We start from the raw sequence: 22,454 nt of genomic DNA, 5'->3' as shown, positions 1-22,454 counted from the left end.
CGTGGGGCCAGCGCATGGTGGATTTGAGTTCTTGAAGCGCAACTTCGAAGGGCTCAAGGGATACGCTGTGGGCCGGATGGCCAAGAGTCGTCGTGGCAAGCTCTACATCAACGACGCAGGCTGGGGCCCCGACGCTGGCTCAATTGAGTACGGGTACCGGGTCCCCTTCGGTGGAATCCATGTTTTCATTGGCAAGATCGGCGAGCCGGGCCCTGAGCCGGACATCTGCACCGACCTCATCGAGACGGCTCAGCGTGCGAGACCCGCCCGGACTCTGCCCGCCTTGAAGCGTGCTTTCGTGGGATGCATCCACGGAGGACTCTCTGAAGGATCTAGATCTAGCGATGAGACGGCCATCTGCCTGATGATGAATCATCCACAGGTGAGACAGACTCGTTGTATCAGCTTCGAGACGGCAGGCTCGGGGGTTGTTCCGGTGGCGACAGTATTACGGACCCTTTTGAGCCGCCAAGCCGGGTTGGAATCTTCATGGCCGGCATGCAACCTGTGTTGGAAATATGCCCTAGAGGCAATAATAAATGGTTATTATTATATTTCTTTGTTCGTGGTAATTGTCTATTATTCATGCTATAATTGTATTGTCCGGAAATCATAATACATGTGTGAATACATAGACCACAACCTGTCCCTAGTAAGCCTCTAGTTGACTAGCTCGTTGGTCAACAGATAGTCATGGTTTCCTGACTATGGACATTGGATGTCATTGATAACGGGATCACATCATTAGGAGAATGATGTGATGGACAAGACCCAATCCTAAGCATAGCATAAAAGATCGTGTAGTTTCGTTTGCTAGAGCTTTTCCAATGTCAAGTATCTTTTCCTTAGACCATGAGATCGTGCAACTCCCGGATATCGTAGGAGTGCTTTGGGTGTGCCAAACGTCACAACGTAACTGGGTGACTATAAAGGTGCATTACGGGTATCTCCGAAAGTGTCTGTTGGGTTGGCACGGATCGAGACTGGGATTTGTCACTCCGTGTGACGGAGAGGTATCTCTGGGCCCACTCGGTAATGCATCATCATAATGAGCTCAATGTGACTAAGGCGTTAGTCACGGGATCATGCATTGCGGTACGAGTAAAGAGACTTGCCGGTAACGAGATTGAACAAGGTATTGGGATACCGACGATCGAATCTCGGGCAAGTAACATACCGATTGACAAAGGGAATTGCATACGGATTGATTGAATCCTCGACACCGTGGTTCATCCGATGTTATCATCGTGGAACATGTGGGAGCCAACATGGGTATCCAGATCCCGCTGTTGGTTATTGACCGGAGAGGCGTCTCGGTCATGTCTGCATGTCTCCCGAACCCGTAGGGTCTACACACTTAAGGTCCGGTGACGCTAGGGTGGTAGAGATATATGTATGCGGAAACCTGAAAGTTGTTCGGAGTCCCGGATGAGATCCCGGACATCACGAGAGGTTCCGGAATGGTCCGGAGGTAAAGATTTATATATGGGAAGTCTTATTTTGGTCGCCGGAAAAGTTTCGCGCTTTATCGGTATTGTACCGGGAGTGCCGAAAGGGGTCCGGGGGTCCACCAAGGGGGTCCACCAGCCCCAGGGGGCCACATGGGCTGTAAGGGGTGCGCCTTGGCCTATATGGGCCAAGGGCACCAGCCCCAAGAGGCCCATGCGCAAGAGATAAGAAAGAAGGGAGAGTCCTAAAGGGGGAAGGCATCTCCGAGGTGCCTTGGGGGGGAAGGACTCCCCCCTGGCCGCACCCTTCCTTGGAGGAAGGGGCAAGGCTGCGCCCCCCCTCTCCCTTGGCCCTATATATAGTGGGGGTTAGGGAGGGCAGCAACATCTAAGCCTTGGGCGCCTCCCTCCTCCCCTGCAACACCTCTCTCTCTCTCGCAGAAGCTCGGCGAAGCCCTGCCGGAGACCCGCTACATCCACCACCACGCCGTCGTGCTGTTGGATCTCCATCAACCTCTCCTCCCCCCTTGCTGGATCAAGAAGGAGGAGACGTCGCTGCACCGTACGTGTGTTGAACGCGGAGGTGCCGTACGTTCGGCACTCGGTCATCGGTGATTTGGATCACGGCGAGCACGACTCCATCATCCACGTTCATTGGAACGCTTCCGCTCGCGATCTACAAGGGTATGTAGATCCACTCCTTTCCCCTCGTTGCTAGTAGACTCCATAGATGCATCTTGGTGAGCGTAGGAAAATTTTAAATTATGCTACGATTCCCAACAACCTGTTCAAAACTCCGCCGCTGGGGCAGGAGGCCCTGTGCACTCGTCGGCTCAGGTGCTGATGGATCTCACGGATAAGATGACTGCCCTGCTAACCGCCACGGTCGTCCCAGCGGATCAAGCTCAACATGATGCGGAGGTGGCACAGTTAAAGCTGGATATAGCACGAGCCAAGGAAGATCTGGCAGCGGAGGGAGTCAGGATGGCTGCAGAACGGGCGGCTCTGGACGCCCAGACTCAACTGATTCAGGCGCAGTCCTTCCGGCTCACGATGGATCAGAACGCATCCAATGAGGTCATGAGAAGGAGGCATCAGAAGGCTCAATCTCGGCTCCCTCCGGTTTATGATCCTCGAAACCTCTCAACACGCCCGGTGCAGGGCCCAGTAACCCGCCAGAAATCACGGCACCCGGGGCTGGAACGCCGGTTCAGCTGCAAGTGATGGGGCCTCCCCGTGTGAATACTGCCCCACCTCAATACATGCCGATACCACTGGGTCATTATTCTAATCCGTTGGAAAACATGATCGCTGCAGCGGCGCGACTGGCGGCTCTCCCAGTCGAGGGTGACTCTCCAACGACGGTCGAAACCCGCAGGGTCAGAGAACTTCTTCAGACGGCTCTGGCACAACAGGAGGCATATTCATATAGCCGGGACAAGATTCATTCAACCCATCGTCCAAACCGGAGCCCAAGTTATAGCAGACACATGGTTTCAGCGACCGGCTCAAGCAACGTCCGGCGCCGTGACTTACCAGCTGGCCACGGCCCGGCGCATAACGGAGCCTTTAACGCGGTAGACCAAGACAGAGCACGTCAAGAGGTGGAGCAGGCGGCTCAGCTGACAGCTTACCAACCCCTCCCGGTTTATCCGACGGCTTCTATCGAGGTAGGCATAGCTACGAGGACCGGAGGTGTCCCTTGTCTGGTGCCGGCTCTCCGTAACGAACGTCTGCCCAAAGATTTCAAAGGACCTAGGAAGGTACCTAATTACACAGCTGATTTACAGCCCGGAGCATGGATTGAAAGCTACGAGATGGCTATGGAGTTGCTGGAGGTCAGCGAAGCGGCAATGGCCAAATACTTCACCATGATGTTGGATGGGACTGCCCGCACTTGGTTAAAGGGACTGCCACCTAATTCCATCGGGTCATGGGCAGAGCTGAAAGGCCGGTTCATCCAAAACTTCAAAGATACATGTAGGCAATCTATGTCAATTGTGGATTTGACTAACTGCAAGCAGCAAGAAGGCGAGTCTACGACCCGTTGGGTACGCCGGGTCAAGGAAATAATACATTCGTCTGATAAGATGGATGCCGGCTCTGCGGTTTTAATGTTGGAGCAAAATTGTCGTTTTGCGCCCCTGAAGATGAAGCTTGGGCGGCTCAAGCGCGATTGCAACGATATGGGTACGCTGATGGCGGCTCTGGTCAAGTACGCCGACTCTGATAGTACCAAGGATCCCGTGTCTGATGAGGAAAAGACAAGGAAGGGAAAGAAGAATGGCAACGGCAAGGACCCTCAACATAACCCGGTGAATCAGGGAGGTAATAAGCGTAAGGCTGATGATGGTATGGAGTTTCTGGCCAACACCAACACGCAGGGTAACAATCTCCGACGTAAGGGGAGACAGCCTCCCCGGTCTGGCGGGTCAGGCCCGACGCTTGAGCAGTTGTTAAATGAGCCCTGCCCAAGGCATGGCTCTAGGGAGAAGCCGGCCACTCATCTATGGAAAGACTGTGCGATCATGAAAGCTTTCAAGAATTCCAACATGTTCAACGGTAACAATGGGCAGGGCAGCGGCTCAGGTGGCGGCGGCTTTCATGGCCCGGGCGGCGGTTCAAATTCCAATTTTCAGAATTCTCAAGGTAATCAAGGTGGTTTTAACCAGCAATCTGGCCAGGGTAATCAGCAGCAGCAGCAGGGGGGATACAAGACCCATCCAAAGCAGCTCAACAGTGGACAGCATCATGTGTTTACTACCAATTTGTGCAAGCGAGACCAGAAGCTTCATAAGAGGGTTGTGAACGCTGTTGAGCCGGCAGTTCCACGTTACTTGCGATGGTCTGAACAGCCGATTGTATGGAGTAGGGAAAATCACCCTCCCCGGGTTGATAATCCAGGTCACCTGGCCTTGGTGGTGGCTCCTCAAGTTGGTGGGTATAAATTCACTAAGGTACTCATGGACGGAGGCAGTAGCATCAACATCCTCTATTATGAGACCTTCCGTCGTATGGGATTAACTGATAAAAACCTCAACCAGTCCAATACTGTTTTCCATGGTGTGGTGCCCGGTAAGTCGGCGTATCCAGTTGGTAAGATCGAGCTGGAAGTAGCCTTTGGAGATGAGTACAACTACAAGGCGGAAAAACTGACTTTTGAGGTGGTCAAAATAAGAAGCCCGTACCATGCTTTATTTGGGCGGCCGGCTTACACCAAGTCCATGGCACGGTCGTGTTACGTATATTTGCAGCTGAAGATGCCGGGTCACAATGGGACCATTACGGTTCATGGCAGCCGAAAGATAGCCTTGGAGTGCGAGGAAGCTGACGCTGCTTACGCTGAATCTGTTTGTGCGACAGAGGAATTAAAGTTTTACAAGGATAATGTTGACCCGGCGGATATGACGTCTTCGAAAAAGCCGACCACGAAGCATGAGCCAGTAATGAAATTTAAGTCAGCCGATGAGACTAAGCTTATTGACTTTGTGCCAGGCGACTCATCTAAGCAGTTCAGCATAAGTGCCAATCTGGATCCTAAATAGGAAAGCGCGCTCATCGAGTTCATCCGTGAGAACCGGGACATCTTTGCATGGAAACCTTCTGACATGCCGGGTGTACCGAGAGAACTCGCTGAGCACACTCTTAACATTGATCCAAAATTTAAGCCAATCAAGCAATTTCTCCGGCGGTTTAATGAGGAGAGGCGGAAAGCCATTGGTGAGGAAGTGGCCCGGCTCTTGGCGGCCGGGTTCATCGTTGAAGTCTTTCATCCAGAATGGCTAGCTAACCCGGTGCTCGTGCTCAAGAAGAACGGCACCTGGCGTATGTGTGTGGATTATACGGATCTAAACAAGGCTTGTCCGGCTAATCCTTTTTCTCTCCCCCGTATTGATCAAATTATTGATGCTACGGCGGGTTGTGAGCGTTTAAGTTTTTTGGATGCTTACTCTGGATACCATCAGATCAAAATGGCAGTTAAGGACCAAGAGAAGACGACGTTCATTACCCCTTTTGGAGCCTTTTGTTATGTGTCTATGCCGTTTGGGCTCAAGAGCGCCCAGGCGACTTACCAGCGGTGCATACAGAATTGTCTTCATAATCAGATTGGGCGCAACGTTCATGCCTATGTGGATGATATTGTGGTAAAATCCAGAGAGAAGGAGACCTTGATAGACGATCTGAGGGAGACCTTTGGTAATCTCCGGGTCTACAATATGATGCTTAACCCGGCCAAGTGCGTCTTCGGTGTTCCTGCAAGCAAGCTCTTGGGTTTTCTGGTTTCTCATAGAGGCATTGAAGCTAATCCGGAGAAGATCAAGGCAATCACCTCTCTGGCTAAGCCAGCGTGTATAAATGACGTCTAGCGTCTGGCAGGTCGGATCGCTGCTTTAAGTCGATTTATAAGCCGGTTGGGAGAAAAGGCCATACCGCTGTATCAGATGATGAAGAAAACAGATGACTTTGTCTGGAGTGATGCTGCCAACACCGCTTTTGAGGATTTGAAAAGACAGTTAGCTGAACCGCCAGTTCTTGCTGCTCCTGTTGATAAGGAGCCCTTATTATTGTATGTAGCTGCTAACACACGAGCCGTCAGTGTGGCCATCGTGGTGGAGCGCAAGGAGGCGGGTAAGGAACATCCGGTTCAGCGGCCGGTTTACTACGTCAGCGAAGTACTTATTGAGTCCAAGCAACGGTATCCACATTGGCAGAAGCTTGTTTATGGGGTATTCATGGCAAGCCGGAAGCTTAAGCAATATTTCCAGGGCCACCCTATCACTGTGGTTAGTTCTGCTCCTTTAGAAGATATCATCCAAAACAGAGAAGCCACAGGAAGAGTCTCTAAGTGGGCCATTGAACTTGGGCCTCATGGTCTAAAGTATGTGCCACGCACAGCTATCAAATCACAAGCATTGGTAGATTTCATCAACGATTGGACAGAGCTGCAGATGCCTGAGGAGAAACCGGATAACACATACTGGACTATTCACTTCGACGGATCCAGGCAATTGGAGGGCTCGGGGGCTGGAGTCGTGTTAGCTTCCCCTCGAGGTGACAAATTTTGTTATGCACTACGGTTGATGTTTCCCTGTACTAACAATGCAGCTGAGTACGAGGCCTTGCTCCATGGTCTTCGGATGGCTAAGAAGATGAGCTTAAGCCGGGTGAGGTGCTTTGGCGACTCAGATTTGGTGGCCCAACAAGTATCAGGCAAGTGGGATTCCAAGGACCCCCTCATGGCGGCTTATCACCGTGAAGTTGATGCCATTGCCGGACATTTTCAGGGTTACCAAGTAAAGCACATTGACCGCAGAAAGAACGAGGCGGCTGATGCCTTAAGCCGGCTGGGCTCTCAGCGAAAGCCGGTGCCGCCTAATACTTTCTTGGATATTTTGCATAACCCTTCTGTCAAGTTACCTACAGAGGAAGACTTGGCTGTTCCAGACCCTGAAGCACAGTTGGTGGCGGCTCTTCATGTTATCCCAGATTGGACAGTGCCATACTTGGCTTACATGACCCGGGGAGAATTGCCTGAGGATGAAATTTTGGCCAGACAAATAACCCAGCGGTCTAAGTCAATGATAATTGCCAATGGCGAGTTGCATCATCGCAGTGTCACTGGGGCTTTTCAGCGTTGTGTTTCCCCTGAGGAAGGGCAAGAAATTTTACGAGAGATTCACGAGGGGGATTGTGGCCATCATGCCGGCTCAAAATCCCTTGTAGCCAAAGCTTTTTGTCACGGTTTTTATTGGCTGACGGCTCATGCTAATGCAGAGGACTTAGTAAGTGAATGTGACGGTTGTCAGAAGTTCTCAAGACGTGCTCACGTGCCGGCTCAAGAGTTGAGGATGATTCCAATCACTTGGCCGTTTGCAGTCTGGGGGCTTGATATGGTTGGACCTTTCAAAAGGTCCAAGGATAAGAAGACCCACCTCTTGGTGGCGGTTGACAAGTTCACAAAGTGGGTTGAGGCAGAGCCAGTTAGTAAGTGTGATGCGGCCATGGCGGTTCAGTTCATGAAAAAGGTGATATTTCGCTTTGGTTTTCCACACAGCATTATAACTGACATGGTACCAATCTGTCTAAAGGCGCCATGGAAGAATTTTGTCAACAAGAGCATATTCGACTTGATGTTTCATCAGTGGCTCACCCCCAATCCAATGGTCAAGCTAAGAGAGCCAATCAGGAAATCTTGAAAGGCATCAAGCCTCGGCTTTTGGTCCCTTTGCAGCGGACGCCGGGTTGTTGGGTGGAGGAGTTACCCTCTGTGATATGGAGCATCAATACTACTCCTAATAGTTCTACGGGTTATACGCCTTTCTTCATGGTTTACGGAGCCGAGGCGGTTCTCCCTAGCGACATCCGTCATGACTCGCCTCGTGTGGCGGCTTATGTTGAGACGAACAATGAACAAGCACGTCAGGATGCTCTTGACTTGTTGGATGAACAGCGTGATATAGCAGTAGCTCGCTCGGCGATTTACCAACAAGACCTGCGCCGCTATCACAGCCGTCGGGTTAAGTCCAGAACCTTTCAGGAAGGTGACTTGGTGCTCCGGCTCATCCAGGATCAAACAGATGCACACAAGTTATCCCCACCTTGGGAAGGGCCCTTTGTGGTCAGCAAGAACTTGCACAACGGGTCATACTACCTCATCGATGTTCGAGAGCACAAAGATTCACGTAAGTCGGAGGAGGAGACCCGCCGGCCATGGAATATAGCTCAGCTTCGGCCTTATTACACTTGAGCCACCGGCTCTCATAATGTACATACTTCCGTGACAATGTATATATTATGATAAATAATAAAGCAGGACCTCTGTCCTTTTTCCCCTCAAAGGTAACAGGTGTCATTGTTATTTCCGTTATGATCTCACATGATTACTAGGGGGCTTCCTGTTCAAACATAGGTCATATTCGAACCGAAGAGAACATAGCTGTCGATACCCTTTTGATCGGCACACTGCCGAGCTCATTGGGGGGTTTTCTTGGTCATATTTGAACCATAGCTCAACCCCCTTTGAGAACCGACGTGGATCGTATTCAAATCAGCGTCGTTAAACAACTCTCAAGGTCATTTGGGGGCTTCCTGTTCAAACATAGGTCGTATTCGAACCAAAGAGAACATAGCTGTCGGTACCCTCTTGATCGGCAACGCCAAAGCCACTGGGGGCTATATGATCGTATTCGAATCTTAGCTTAACCCCTTTGGGACGGTTTTCTGGTCGTATCCGAACCAGCGGCCTTAAGGTTTTTTGAAATTTCTTCTTGCAAACAATTTTTTGGATTTTACTTGAAGTTCTTTTTGATCATATCTAAAGTGTTCACGGGTGGTTTTTATTCCACCGGCTTAACCTTGATCAATAACGTTGATAGCACATAATAAATATCATATGTGCTAGTAAACCGGAGTTGGGTTCTCAACCTCATTGTTCGGATCGCATATACCGGCAGCATAATCGAAGGATCACAGGTATGCTGTTATGATTATGTCTCAAAGATATGATTGAGAACCGGTTTTTATGATTGTTACATACTCCGGGTTATATGTAAAATATATGACCCTCCAGGCAGTAAGCCGCCAAGGTACTTGTGATTTGTTCTGTATGCAGGACAATTAAAGCAAGGAAAGCAGAGGATCAGTATAATACGGGTGAATATAAGATGGCGGCTTAAGAAGTGTTGAGCGCCACACAAATGCGCAATGGCACGACAAAATTAAGTATTTTCCTACTCTATTACATGACTCCCCGAGTCCAAAAAGTGAGGCATTGTTTTTTATCAAGACATAACCATGAGCCGCCTGAGGGATCAAAGGTGTTCTTGGGCTGAAGCTTCCGGTTCATCCCTTTCCGCTCCTCCGGCTATTTCCCTGTCCTGGAAGGTTGATGATTTCCAGTCAATGCCACTCAAGGCTTCAAATTCAGCTTCATCATCAATTAACCCGGCGGGGTCAACTTCAGGGGCGAAGGTATGCTTACGAGTTGGAGGGATCAGGCTGATTGCTTCATAACGCGGGGTTGGAATTCTCTGATTCTCGGCATCATAACCCGGTTGATACTTGGTGAGATCTGTATCGTTGCCAATGAGAGTGTCCATAGGGCGTATGTCCTTCACGCAAGCGGCGAAGTCCTTTTGATCAAATGGAGTGCCGTCCTCCTTCAAGCTGGGATACCCAAGGGCGATGTCGGCCGGGTCTAGCTCCGGTAGCCACGCCTTGGCGCGGCTTAATGCGGCTATGGCTCCGGCTCTTGCAGAAGCTCGTCTCGGTTCTTGGAATCGTTGAGGTAGCACGGCAAGCCGCCTTAGCACGTCCGCCAGATGAGTGGGAACTTCATTTGACAGAGCCACGACGGCTAAGGCACGTTGTGACCCGGTGTAGAGTTGTTCCACCAGGGTATAAACGGCCTTTAGCTTTGTCAGCATGCTCTGGTTGAGATTGGAACTCCTGGGGCCTGCATTGCAAAGTCAGGTGCGCTAATGACAATTGAGATACTTGTTGAAAGAGATTTAAAATAGCTAACACTTGCAGAGTAACTTACCAAAGATTGCTGAGACCATCTGAGATACATGGCGTTTTAAGCCGGATAATTCGGCGGTTGTTTCTGCAAGAGTAGCCTCCGCTTGTTCAGCCCGGTTGAGCAAAGCGGCCTTTTCATCAGCCCAGGCCTTTCTTTCTGCTTCAAACTTCTTTTTCAGTTTCTCTTGAGCAGATACGCTGAATTCAAACTTGGAATTTGCCTTTTGGGTCTCATTCTCTTGAGTTTTCAATCGAGTCTTCAGTTCAGAGATCTCCGACTCAAATTGATTAATGGCGGCCTGTATAAATTCCGGGTCACAGTTAGGGTGATCATAATGCAACATTAAGTCCCAAGCACTTTGCAAGCAAAGACACTTAGCACTTGGGGGCTAATGTATGCTGAAGAGCTCTATTTACAGTGGCGGTTTATGAAAGTAAGTCCCAAGCACTTTGCAGGCAAAGGTACTTGGCACTTGGGGGCTAATGCATATTGCTGTTCAAATACTTGGTTAAAACACAGTGAGGGCTGGATCAAATATGCTATCTAAGCCGGACCTTGGGCGCTACCGGATAAGCCGGTTTTCTTGCAGTAATTACTAAGCTGGTGTTAAGTCTACAATATATTTGATCATAAGCAGTAGACTTGGGGGCTGGTAGAGTTAAGATAACTAAGGAATAAGCAATGAGAATTATACCTCAGATTTTTGGTGAATCTGCTTCACCATGTCAATTTCCAACTCACGGATGTTGTGCACTTGATTCAGATAGCCAGTGACGATATCTCCAATACTCAGATGAGCATAATTAGTAATGTTCAGTTTGACTTTGCGGCATTCCAGAAGTTCTTCTTTGGCAGAAGATTTGGCCAGCGCGGTAGGTCTCCCCGGTTCAACAAAGTCCGTCCGGGTGATTTCGACCTCCGGGTCATCCATCATGGCCGAGCTAGGGATCTTCGGGTTTTCAGAGCCTTCCATAGTTTGTTCGACAGATGGATCAGTGGTGGAAGTTGGAGCATCATGAGCTGGTTCAGGCGGCGGCTCAGGAACGGAAGTATCGGCAGCAGCCGTTCTGAGCTCCGATTCAGCCAAGATCGGTTCTTCGGCCGGCTTACTTCTCCTTGCCTTCTTGCTGGGCTTCACTTGCACACTGGGAATCAAAGGGTTAGTACAAAAACATGAGTAAGATACACACAAGATAAACAGATTATCATTACCCTGGGCGGTTTTGAAAGCCGGCATGTTAGATTGCATTGAGTCGCCGGAAGAAGGTGAAGTCCCCAGATAGTTTGAGTCAGAAAAATTGAGTGATTGACGAGTGAAACCCGCCAAAGGATACAAAGAATATAAATCGGAGGTAACCGCAGTCCGGCGTTTTCTTGTTGCATCAGGTAAGCCGGAGGAGAGGTCTGCATCTTTGCTGGTCCGGGTCTGCCTCCGACTTTCGTGAATCTATCGCTTCAAAAGAAATTGAGGGTTTTGATAAGTTAAAGGATGTGAAAATCTTACTTTCCGGGTTATTCTTTGGACTTTCTGTCTCGGCAAAGGCTCGGAGTCGGAGGAAATTATAGTTACCTCTTCAATCACTGCAGGACTCATTCCTGTATCCTCCTGCTGATAATCAGTGTCAATAAGATGGTTAAAAAAGGAACCTAAAGAGTCAAGAGCTACCTCTGACTCAGAGGTATCGTCCAGATGAAACATATCCGAGGCGCTAGGCTTGCTTCCCTTCTTACGGGGAGCGGCTTTCCTGGCGGCTTTCTTAGCTTTTCTGGCTCTCTTTGCAGCCTCATGGTCATACTTGACCTTCCAAAATTTGTCATCAGCCTGCAAATTGCAACAAAGGTTTTTGAGTAAAGACAACATTATCAAGGTGGGAAGTAAAATGCTCAAGTCAATGGCTTACCGCTGGAGCTGGGTTAGCTTTGCAGAAAGGGCTTAAGCCCACTTTACCGCAATCGGCCAGGCTTTCGTTCAGAAGAGACTTGGTCATGTCATCAACAACGTCTTCGGGTAAGTCGTTGGGACTGTGCCGTAGAGGATCATTGTTCAGGCCAGTGTAATCGCACATCAAGCCGGGGCGGCGGCTTAAGGGGATAACCCGCCAGGCAATCCAAACCCGGACCAGATCAATGCCATTTAGTCCGTTCCCCAGAAGAGCTTTGATCTTGTTGATGGTGGGAGCAAGTGGTTGACGTTCAGCTGGAGATAATTTATCTGGAAAGGGGTGATTTGACTCTAGTCGCAGGGCGCGAAAGCCGGGCAGAGGGTTCTCATCAGCCGGAGAAGTGTCTTGACAGTAGAACCATGTCTGGTTCCAATCTTTAGGGTGACTTGGCGGCTCAGCATAAGGGAAGAGACAATCTCTCCGTCGTTGGATTGAGATTCCGCCGAGCTCCAAGCTGGGCCCATTGGCACATTCGTTTTGGCGGTTCAGATAAAATAACTCTCTAAAGAGTAATAAGCTGGGTTCTTCTCCAAGGTACACCTCACAGAACACTTGGAAATTGCAGATATTTGACATGGAATTGGGTCCGATGTCTTGAGGTCGCAGGTCAAAAAAGTGCAGGACGTCTCTGAAATTTTTTGAGCTGGGTGGAGCAAAGCCCCGGTTCATGTGACCAGTAAAGATGACAACTTCCCCATCCTTGGGTTGAGGTTTTTCTTCTGACGGATCAGGAGCACGATAGGACATGACCTCTTTCTTCGGCAGATAACCAGTCTTCACAAAATCAGCTAAGATGCTATCAGTGACGGTGGATTTAACCCAGTTGCATGTGATGGGTGCTTTGGGAGCTTTGGGCGGCATTATGAAGGATGGACGCCTATGACAAAATAAAAATTTCCGGTTCAAATTTAAGCCGGAGAAAATACTTCAATTCATATTCAAGATGGCGGCTTACGAAGGGGCCTAATGATATATGGCTAATTGTGTCAGATTGTTTAAGCCGCCATGGGAAACGGTAGCAATTAAGTTATTTAAATCCACTATGAGTTTTTTTTTGACAGAAAGACTGTAAGGGAACCCCCTACAGTATAATTGGTGCAACAAATCCAAATTGCAAGTACCATGTCTTGAACCTGGGTGTGTAGGAAGGCATCAGCCCCTTCCCACCACTAGGCTATGCCTTAGTCTGCAATCCACTATGAGTGATCAGGATCATTCATTGAGCATTGCCTCGTTAAGCCGGCGGTAAGAGCCGTCATGGATAACGGATACAGTTTTTGCCTAAGTGTCGCACAAACAAGTTTCACAAGTTGCAGCTGTTATTTTGGATCAAATGGTCGTTCAGAAAAGAAAATATTCTAGACCTAAAAACAGGTACAGATGAGTTCATGAGTTCTAGTGAGGCCTCTGCACGAAGGAAAGGGATCTGCCAGTATTAAAAATGGACGCGAAATAACTACCGCATAAGTTTCCATATTACTTTTGGATCAAATAAGGCCGCAGTGGAAGAACTACGAAGAAACCGTGATGAACCACGAAGAACAGGGAAGAACTTGGAAACCCTAATGCAGATCTGACGTTCGAGAAGGAGGAGACTTACGGCTGCAGATTCACTGCGGAGAATCGCCGTTGTTCTCTGGTCGATTCAGGTTGATGCAGCGGCCAAGATCGACGAAGATGAGGTGCTCTATTATGGCGGCGGCGGCGGAGCTCGAGCGGCAGCAAGGTCGAGAGAGGAGGAAGACGATAGGAAGGGGGAGAATGAGAAAAGACCTGGTCATGCTTATTTATAAGGGAGGACTGATAAGTGGGCGCGAAAAACGAGGAGGCCGAAAACTTGATTACCCAGCGGCTCCGACGCCTCGATTTTCGGGATGGTTATTAAGATAAAGATCCGTTGGGGTATGACAGAATAAAAAAATGAATTTAATGGAAGATGACGTCATGGCGGGTTATCAGGAATCCAGAAGATGACGTCACGGCGGGTCATAACTTTTGCACAGACAGAAGCCAGAAGTTTTTTTTCTTAAGGTATTGAAGATCGATATGAACCAGTTCAAATCAATCTGGAGCCTAATGTTGGGGATATAACTGGGGCCGGGTTACGTTATGGCAATTCATCATATAAAGCCCAATATCAAAGCTTGAAGATGGCGGTTCAATAAAGGGCCTAAAGCCCGTAGGTGACTTAAGGCCCGTAGTCATAAACCGCCGTAATGGTGTGACTTGTGTTGTAAGGCAAGATTAACTAGTTACCGAGCCGGATACTGTTTATAAGCTGGCCGGGACTCTGTAGGCCGCGGGGCATCAACCCGTGTATATAAGGGGATGACCCGCCGGCGGCTTAAGGGAGATAACATAAAATCGGTAGCCAGGCATAGCGGATTCGCTCCCTGGTCATCGAAACCCTAGTAATTCCACCTCAACTGGAGTAGGCTTTTACCTTCACCGTAAGGGGCCGAACCAGTATAACCCTCGTGTCCTTTGTCCCGCTTTAACCCCTTTAAGCTTCCTAGTTGCGATGGCTCCACGACTAAGTCCTTTCTGATTCATACTTCACATTGTGAATAGATTATTTCTTGAGCATAAGAAATCATATGACAATATTCATATATGTTGTTGTTATAAGAATGATCATGATGCCGTCATGTCCGTATTTTATTTTATCGACACCTCTATCTCTAAACATGTGGACATATTTATCGTTATCGGCTTCCGCTTGAGGACAAGCGAGGTCTAAGCTTGGGGGAGTTGATACGTCCATTTTGCATCATGCTTTTATATCGATATTTATTGCTTTATGGGATATTATTACAAGTTATATCACAATACTTATGCCTTTTCTCTCTTATTTTACAAGGTTTACGTGAAGAGGGGGAATGCTGGCAGCTGGAATTCTGGGCTGGAAAAGGAGCAAATATTAGAGACCTATTCTGCACAACTCCAAAAGTCCTGAAACTTCACAGAAGCAGTTTTTGGAATTAATAAAAAATACTGAGGGAAGAAAGTACCAGAGGGGGCCCACACCCTGGCCACGAGGGTGGGAGGCGCGCCCAACCCCCTGGGCACGCCCCCTGCCTCGTGGGCCCCCGGCAGGCCTCCGGTGTCCATCTTCTGCTATGTGAAGTCTTTTACCCTGGAAAATCACAAGCAAGCTTTCGGGAAGAAACTCCGCCGCCACGAGGCGGAACCTTGGCAGAACCAATCTAGGGCTCCGGCAGAGCTGTTCTGCCGGGGAAACTTCCCTCCGGGAGGGGGAAATCATCGCCATCGTCATCACCAACGATCCTCTCATCGGGAGGCACTACAACAAGAACCCCCTTATAGCAATGCATAGTTTGCAACGCTTTGATAATGCATTGGAACAACGCAAATATACGTTGGAAGGACATCCGTTGCTTCTGTACGGACAACAACGAATACCATGTGTTGTAGATATGCGTAGCTATGTGTTAATGGACGGGAGGAACTCATAATCAGATCGCCTTCCCATCTAGAATTCTGACTCGTGGGCCCCAAAAAATAATGCTTTCTGTTTATTTAGTTATATTCTTTTCTTTTCCAATAAGCCATATAAAAACCGAATACCTAGAATTGCCTGAATCTGAATCTCCCTGCCGTGAGAGTACGCCGCCGCCGAACAATCCCACCTCCCGCCGTCGCCCCAAGCACCCATGATCTACCTCAATACCGACGCGTCGTCCCCCATATTGCACGACCGGATGCCTAGCTCCCCTCCACCGCCACCCTCCCAGGCTGCGTCACCTTGCTGCGCCACCACCGAGCCATCTCACCTTCCGCCGCCGGCCCCAAACAGCCAAGCTGCACTTCAGCCCGAACGCCCACCCCCTCGCCCCAATACTGCACGCCCGACCGTCCAAACCCCATCCCTGGATCCCTGCACCTAGCAGCGCCGCCAACCAGTGGTATGCCAATCGCCGCCTCACCTGAAGCTGTACGAGCAAAGCGCCCCTGCATAGGTGACCTTCCCTCACCCTCTTCATCTCTTTTCTGAAACTGTCATTTTTTCGTCTGGTTTGGTAAACGTGGAGAGCAGTATAGATCGATTCTTGTACCCAATAGAAAACTAACACCTGAACTGAACTCGATGCAACTGAAGTCAATTAAGTATATCTATCTAGCATAATCATGTGCATCTGCTATTCAAGAAAAATAGCTTATATGTAATTTCGTATTTTTCTTACTATATAACGATGATCAATGTTATAAGAAGCTGAAACTGTGATATAAAACTTACTGTTCTGCTACAGTCAGATTTCAGTATATAACAGAGTATACACATGTTTTCTTGTATGATGTAAACCATCAAATTTCAAGTAACTTTGCTACTTAACTGTTATTTCGATAAAATGGGAAACCATTATATGGTTCCGCAAGCCAAGGAAAATGTGTATGGTTATACCCTTACAATTATAGAAATGGTCTAAATGTCTGAATAGCAATGACTACACAACGTATTTAATGTACAGGGGACAGAACCAAAAGAAGAAGAAAAAGATAGGTGTATTCTTCTTGCCTATGGTATTGTTTCACTGGTATATGGCATTAGTCGATGATGCTTCTTCATCAGATGCATCAGTATGTTATGCGTATGTATACAATATATATAGCTGATATATTGAGTTGAGTGTTCTTGAAAAAAATATTGAGTTGAGATGGTAGGGGTGTATAATATATCTGAGATCAGCCCTCAGTGTAGGTATTCCATATTAACATCGCAATGTTGTTCAAAGTGGATGAAACCTTCAAGTTTATCAGCTACATGTAGGAGACTCTCTACTATACATATTTTTAGAGCCTGCATGTTCAGTTTCATTAGCTTGTAGTTTCAAAAAGATTATTGTAGTGTACTGTTGTTCATCATGTAGGGACTATTAGTATAGAATGTATTCTTCTATTAGCAAACTGATCAAGCCCGTTGGGAAATATATCGATGATATACATGTCCTTGTTGGTTGAGAGAAAATTTGATTGTTAGGGTAGTACGATCATGCTGTAACGACTCTGAGAAACATGATGCTATTTTTTTTCTTCTCTTTTCAGAATTTCTGCCACATCTATACCGCTGACCAGCTGTCTAACAATCGCCGCCTACACCAGCACCAAAGACACGCCCCCGCATAGGTAAGCTTCTCTCCCTTTTCATCTCTTGTATGATCTTGTCTACTTAATCTTTGGAAAATATTTATGTCATTGATGATGCAGTTTGCTAGACAAAGTCTAAGTTTGATATTTTTTATTGTCTGCTTATGCTTGTTAGACATAACTTGTCTTGATCAGTAACTGGAAAATTGGATTAAGTAGGATTCAACCTTGAAATGACAATTGAACTCTTTATTGCAGAGTGGGTATGGATGTACAAATCAGCAAGGTACTTTTGCGTTATCCTAGAGGAAGTAGCCGGTACGTGGTACGTGGCTGGCGTAGATGGATTTTTGGAATTTGCATATAAAGATAAGACAGAAGATACCACGATCCTTTGTCCATGTGAAGTATGCGTGCACACTTCTGTTCTATCAAAGAATGATGTCCGTGATCATTTGATCTGTAACGGAATTCTTCAGAGTTATGACAAATGGGTTTTTCATGGCGAATCTTCAGATGAGCACAATAATGATCAGCAACCACAGCCTCCCAATGAAGAAATGCTTGCTGACATGCATGGGTTGATTAATGATGCCTTCAGGAATGTGTATGATGATGTGCCAATGAGTGAGAGTCTAGATCCACCGAATCAACATGGACCAAATTTAGAAGCCGAGGAATTTTATAAATTGATCAATGATTCGAAGAAGCCTTTATGGCCGGAATGTGGATTATCACAGCTATCATTACTTGTGATTTTGTTTAATACAAAATCCATGAACAAATGGTCTGACAAGTCATTTGGAGATCTACTTGATACTCTGCGCATGGCAATTCCAAACGGAAATGAGCTGCCCCAGAATTTTTACGAGGCTAAGAAGATTGTTTCAAAATTTGGCCTAGATTATAAAAAAATTCATGCTTGTCCAAATAATTGCCAGCTGTTCTGGAAAGACACGGAAAATGATGATTTTTGCTCAATCTGTAAGGCCTCTAGGTGGAAAGATAAAGAACCGGAAACAAAGTTAACAAAGAAGGAAAGAAAAAAAAGCAACACCAAGCAAAGTTTTACGTTACTTTCCAATCAAGGATAGGTTGAAAATATTGTTCATGTGCAAAGAGACAGCACCTCTTTTGCGATGGCATGATGAAGAGCACATTAAGGATGGCGCACTACAACATCCAGCTGATTCCCTAGCATGGAAGGCTTTAGATGAAAGGTACTCAAAAATTGCATCTGATTGCCGTAATATACGGTTTGGCTTGGGTCATGATGGATTTAATCCCTATGGGATGATGAGTTCTAGTTATAGTTGTTGGCCAGTTGTTTTGACAATATATAATCTGCCTCCATGGTTGTGCATGAAAGAATCTTACCTTTTGCTATCTTTGATAATTCGTGGGCCCAAAAATCCAGGCGATAATATTCATGTCTTTCTCCATCCACTTTTGGATGACTTGAAAGACTTATTTCTGAATGGAATTGTCACATATGATGTGTCTAAAAATGAAACCTTTACTTTGCGAGCAGTCGTGTTGTGGACTATAAATGATCTGCCAGCTTTAGGAATGGTTTCTTCACATAAGGTGCATGGAGAATTTGCATGTCCACCATGCGGTGCAGATGCATGGTCCAAGCGATTAAAACATGGAAAGAAATCATGCTTTATGGGTCACCGCCGATTTCTGCCTCCTGCTCATAAGTTTCATTTTGATCAAAAGTCTTTTGATGGAACGGTGGAGCATAGAGCAGAGCCTCGAACTTACTATGGACGTCAGGTTGAAGAAGAAATAAAGGCTCTTGGTGATTTTAAGCAATCAAAAACTTACAAGGGATTAAGTAGTCTATTTACATTACCCTATTGGGACTATAATCTCGTTCGACATAATCTTGACGTGATGCATATAGAGAAGAATGTGTGTGATAATATTTTGGGCACACTTTTAGGTTTAGATGGGAAGTCAAAAGATAATCTTTCTGCTCGTCTAGATCTTAAAGAGATGAATATTAGAGAGGACCTACATCCAGAGCAACAACCTTCAGGCAAGTTTTACTTACCACCTGCATTATTTACCATGTCCAGAAGTGAGATAAAATTGTTCCTTGAAGTTCTTGAGTCTATAATGGTTCCCGATGGCTATTGTGGAAATATATCTAAATGTGTGAAGTCCGCTGAAGGAAAAATTTCCGGGCTAAAAACACATGACTGCCATGTCCTACTACAACAATTCATGCCTATCGCTTTGACGGGTATTCTTCCAGACCGTGTCACAACAGTACTACTTGAATTATCTGCTTACTTCCGAGGAATATGTTCAAAAGTTCTCCATGTAAATGAGCTTGACCATTTGGAAGAATCAATTAGAATCACACTTTGTAAAATGGAGATGATATTCCCTCCTGGATTTTTCACTGTCATGGTTCATTTAGTTGTCCATTTAGCAACTGAATGTAAACTTGCTGGACCAGTTTGCTATCGATGGATGTACTTTATTGAAAGGTAACAATGTGATGCTAAGAAAAGTGCAATATTGGCAAGTGATGTCATATGACTTGCTAAATTGATGTTTTGACATGTGTGCAGGTACCTAGGTAAATTGAAGTCATATGTTCGCAACAAAGCTCGCCCTGAGGGTTCAATTGCCGAATCATTTTTGGCGGATGAGTGCATGGCCTTTTGCTCAAGATACTTAGAGGGTTTCTCTACTAAGCACAACCAACCATCAAGGAATCATGACAAACCAAATGAGAATGAATCTGCAATGTATGCAAATGAATCCACATTATTTCCTCCAGTAGGGAATCCATTGGGAAAACCACGCACCTACACTTTGAATGATATGGAGTCCTTACAAGCCCATAGATTTGTGCTCTACAACTGTGATGTTGTCACTCCATATCTCATGTAAATGTCTTACCTTAACTTGTTAGCATGTTGACTAATTTTATGATCTAAAATTGTGTTTATATGTGTTGTAGAGCACATGGTGCTGAACTAAAAAGGAAAACCCGCAACAAGCGCCTAGCACTAAAAACCATTGAGCGCATGCAGCATGCCAACTTCCCTGATTGGTTTAGAGATCATGTAAGTTCCCTGTTATTAGTATTCTGTTTTTGAGTTTTTGTTATCTAAGTTCCGTGTTGGTGTAGGTAATGCAGCTGGAGCAGCAAAGGGGTACTGACAGCATCGATGATGATATTAGATGGTTGGCTCGTGGTCCAATTGAGGTTGCACGAAGATACATAGGCTTCTGTACCCATGGATATAGATTTAGACCCAAGCGTTATGATAAGAAGACGCAAAACAGTGGAGTTGTTTTGACCGCAAAAACATCAAGTTATGCTTCTGAGGTGATACTAACCCTATACTTGGAGATGCCATGTACTATGGGAAGATAGTTGACATAATTGAGTTGGATTATTATAGAAAATTTTCGGTGGTGCTATTCAAATGTGAATGGGTTAATAGTACTAAAGAAAAAGAAGTAAGAAAAGATATGTTTGGTCGTACGCTTGTGAATTTTTTCACAGCAAGTCCATGGTGGTGAGAAGATAGAGGATGAGCCTTTTGTATTTGCCAATCAAGTTGACCAAGTTTTCTATACGAAAGACCGTACAAATCCTGGATGGTCATTTGTGACGAAGGTGACTCCTCGAGACAATTTTGACATGGGTGAAGAACGGAATGATATAGAAAGTGAACCTTATCATGTCAGTAATCTGGGTGAGCTTTTTGATACTGCGCATGGGAATGAAATGTGGACTAGAAGAGATATAGAAGGCACAACTGTAGATCCTATTACAAGTTCTGATCCTGAAGCTTTGGAACTAAATGAAAGGTTTGCTTCTAATGTCTTGTTTTTCCCTGATAGGTTTGAAAAATGTAGCTTATCTTTACAATACTGTGAGATCTACAATTTTGTTAATGAAACATACTATTTCTGCAGCTGATGCTCGGGGTGAAGTTAATTTGAGAATAATGCCAATGTTGCTGAACAATCATTCAAAGGAAATGCGATTCAAACGTCGTCGTCGAAGCATGTTCCTGAACTTCAATCTATCAGATACAAGTGGCCAAGGAAATACCTCAGTTTTGTTAGCACACCTACTTCTCCAAGTCCACATGAGGGAATGCATCCTTCTTTGTATTTACCACCATTTCTACTACCTGTGAAGCGTAACTGCCCCATGTAAATTTCTTCTTGCTGTAGCTACAGTTAGGATTCAGTGGTAAGTTGTCAGATGTGGCATTTGTGCATTCAATGTTGAATGTACTGGGTGTTTGATTTCTCATGAATTTGAATACAGTTTGCTTTCTCAATGATTTATCTAGAATATGTGTTGTTTTTATTTATCTTGATTTAAAATCAACATAGTTTGTTTTCTCTTTTTGTTTTGTATCTAACATCTCATATATTTTTGGGATGCCTAGTTCGTCACATGGGTGAACAGAACAGCAAAAAAATTGGAATTTAAATTATATATAAAACTATGTACAAATCATTTAATTCGAGGTATGGTGAGCTGAAATCCAATGAGCTTGCCTTGACTAAGCTTTCTTCATGTCTTGACCGAGTTACAAAACACACATGTACTAGAATTATTTTGTGATCCGATCACAAGTTAATACTCCAGTCAAACTTGAGCAACTCATACGTATTTTTTCTTTAATCTTCTTATATTTTTGTTTTAAAAAATGACAAGTGAAAATCAAACTCCGCTCACTGTTCTTACTTGATCGAACGAGCTAGCTTTTATCAAACTTTGCTCACTTTTCTTTAACGGATTTGCAAATCCAACTCGTATTTGGCACACGGCAAGAATCCCACCGCCACCATCCAAGGACCGCACCACGATGACCCGCTGAGAAGGACGCTGCAAAAATGCCAACACCGCCCGATCCAAAAGGTCGAATAAAGTGTTTTCACATAGAGCCAAAGGTAGAGGGCGTAGTCCACGGTGTCGCCTCCAAGAAAGTGAATGAACGCTCATGAGCATCGCCATCAACGACAACGCCATCCAGCATGGCTTTAACCTCGGTCACTGACCACCTGCTATTTGAAGGCCCACGAGCCGCAACACATCAGAGTGGATCGAGGAAGGCGACACCGAGATCTAGACCGGAGCGTTAAGACAATGACTTCCACCCCACGCCATAATACCCTGTGTCGCCTCGACGGGTCGAGATGAGTCCGGGTGAGGGGGGGGGAGAATACATCACTTTGTGCTAGTTCTTAAGTTCAACTGATATCAAGGACGAACTTTTTTTTGCGAAAGGGCCCAAGGCCATATATTACATATTACACGTCCTACTGAGAACACCTATATAGAAAGATAAAATTACCTTTAAATCTTTGAGCCTACTGAAGTCTTCTTTCTCCTGCATCCACTGGCGGTGAGGAGACAATTGTGGGAGGCAAATCAAATCACCGCCT

The 22,454-nt window shown here is 46.2% G+C and overlaps 1 protein-coding gene across 1 annotated transcript; it reads left to right on the top strand.

Annotated features, from left to right (window-relative positions):
* Positions 1 to 15,465: 15,465 nt before the first annotated feature.
* On the top strand, positions 15,466 to 21,855 carry LOC109746586 (uncharacterized). The gene is made up of 7 exons (XM_040392167.3): positions 15,466 to 15,892; positions 16,977 to 17,057; positions 17,277 to 19,519; positions 19,604 to 19,924; positions 19,999 to 20,104; positions 20,170 to 20,858; positions 20,967 to 21,855. Exons 3-6 carry the CDS (start codon positions 18,129 to 18,131, stop codon positions 20,416 to 20,418), a joined length of 2,067 nt encoding a protein of 688 aa, XP_040248101.1. The 5' UTR covers positions 15,466 to 15,892; positions 16,977 to 17,057; positions 17,277 to 18,128; the 3' UTR covers positions 20,419 to 20,858; positions 20,967 to 21,855.
* The last annotated feature ends 599 nt before the right edge of the window (positions 21,856 to 22,454 follow it).

The sequence above is a fragment of the Aegilops tauschii genome, chromosome 6 (genome assembly GCF_002575655.3).
Source record: "Aegilops tauschii subsp. strangulata cultivar AL8/78 chromosome 6, Aet v6.0, whole genome shotgun sequence".
Taxonomy (NCBI): Eukaryota; Viridiplantae; Streptophyta; class Magnoliopsida; order Poales; family Poaceae; genus Aegilops; species Aegilops tauschii.
Note: the sequence above shows the minus strand (reverse complement) of the source record. Positions and strands in the feature narration are given on the sequence as shown.

Coding starts and splice junctions, on each gene's coding strand:
- LOC109746586 (XM_040392167.3), top strand. CDS start 18,129: ATGTGCAAAGAGACAGCACCTCTTTTGCGATGGCATGATGAAGAGCAC. Junction 19,925..19,998: donor GTTGTCACTCCATATCTCAT/GTAAATGTCTTA, acceptor TATGTGTTGTAG/AGCACATGGTGCTGAACTAA. Junction 20,105..20,169: donor CTGATTGGTTTAGAGATCAT/GTAAGTTCCCTG, acceptor GTGTTGGTGTAG/GTAATGCAGCTGGAGCAGCA.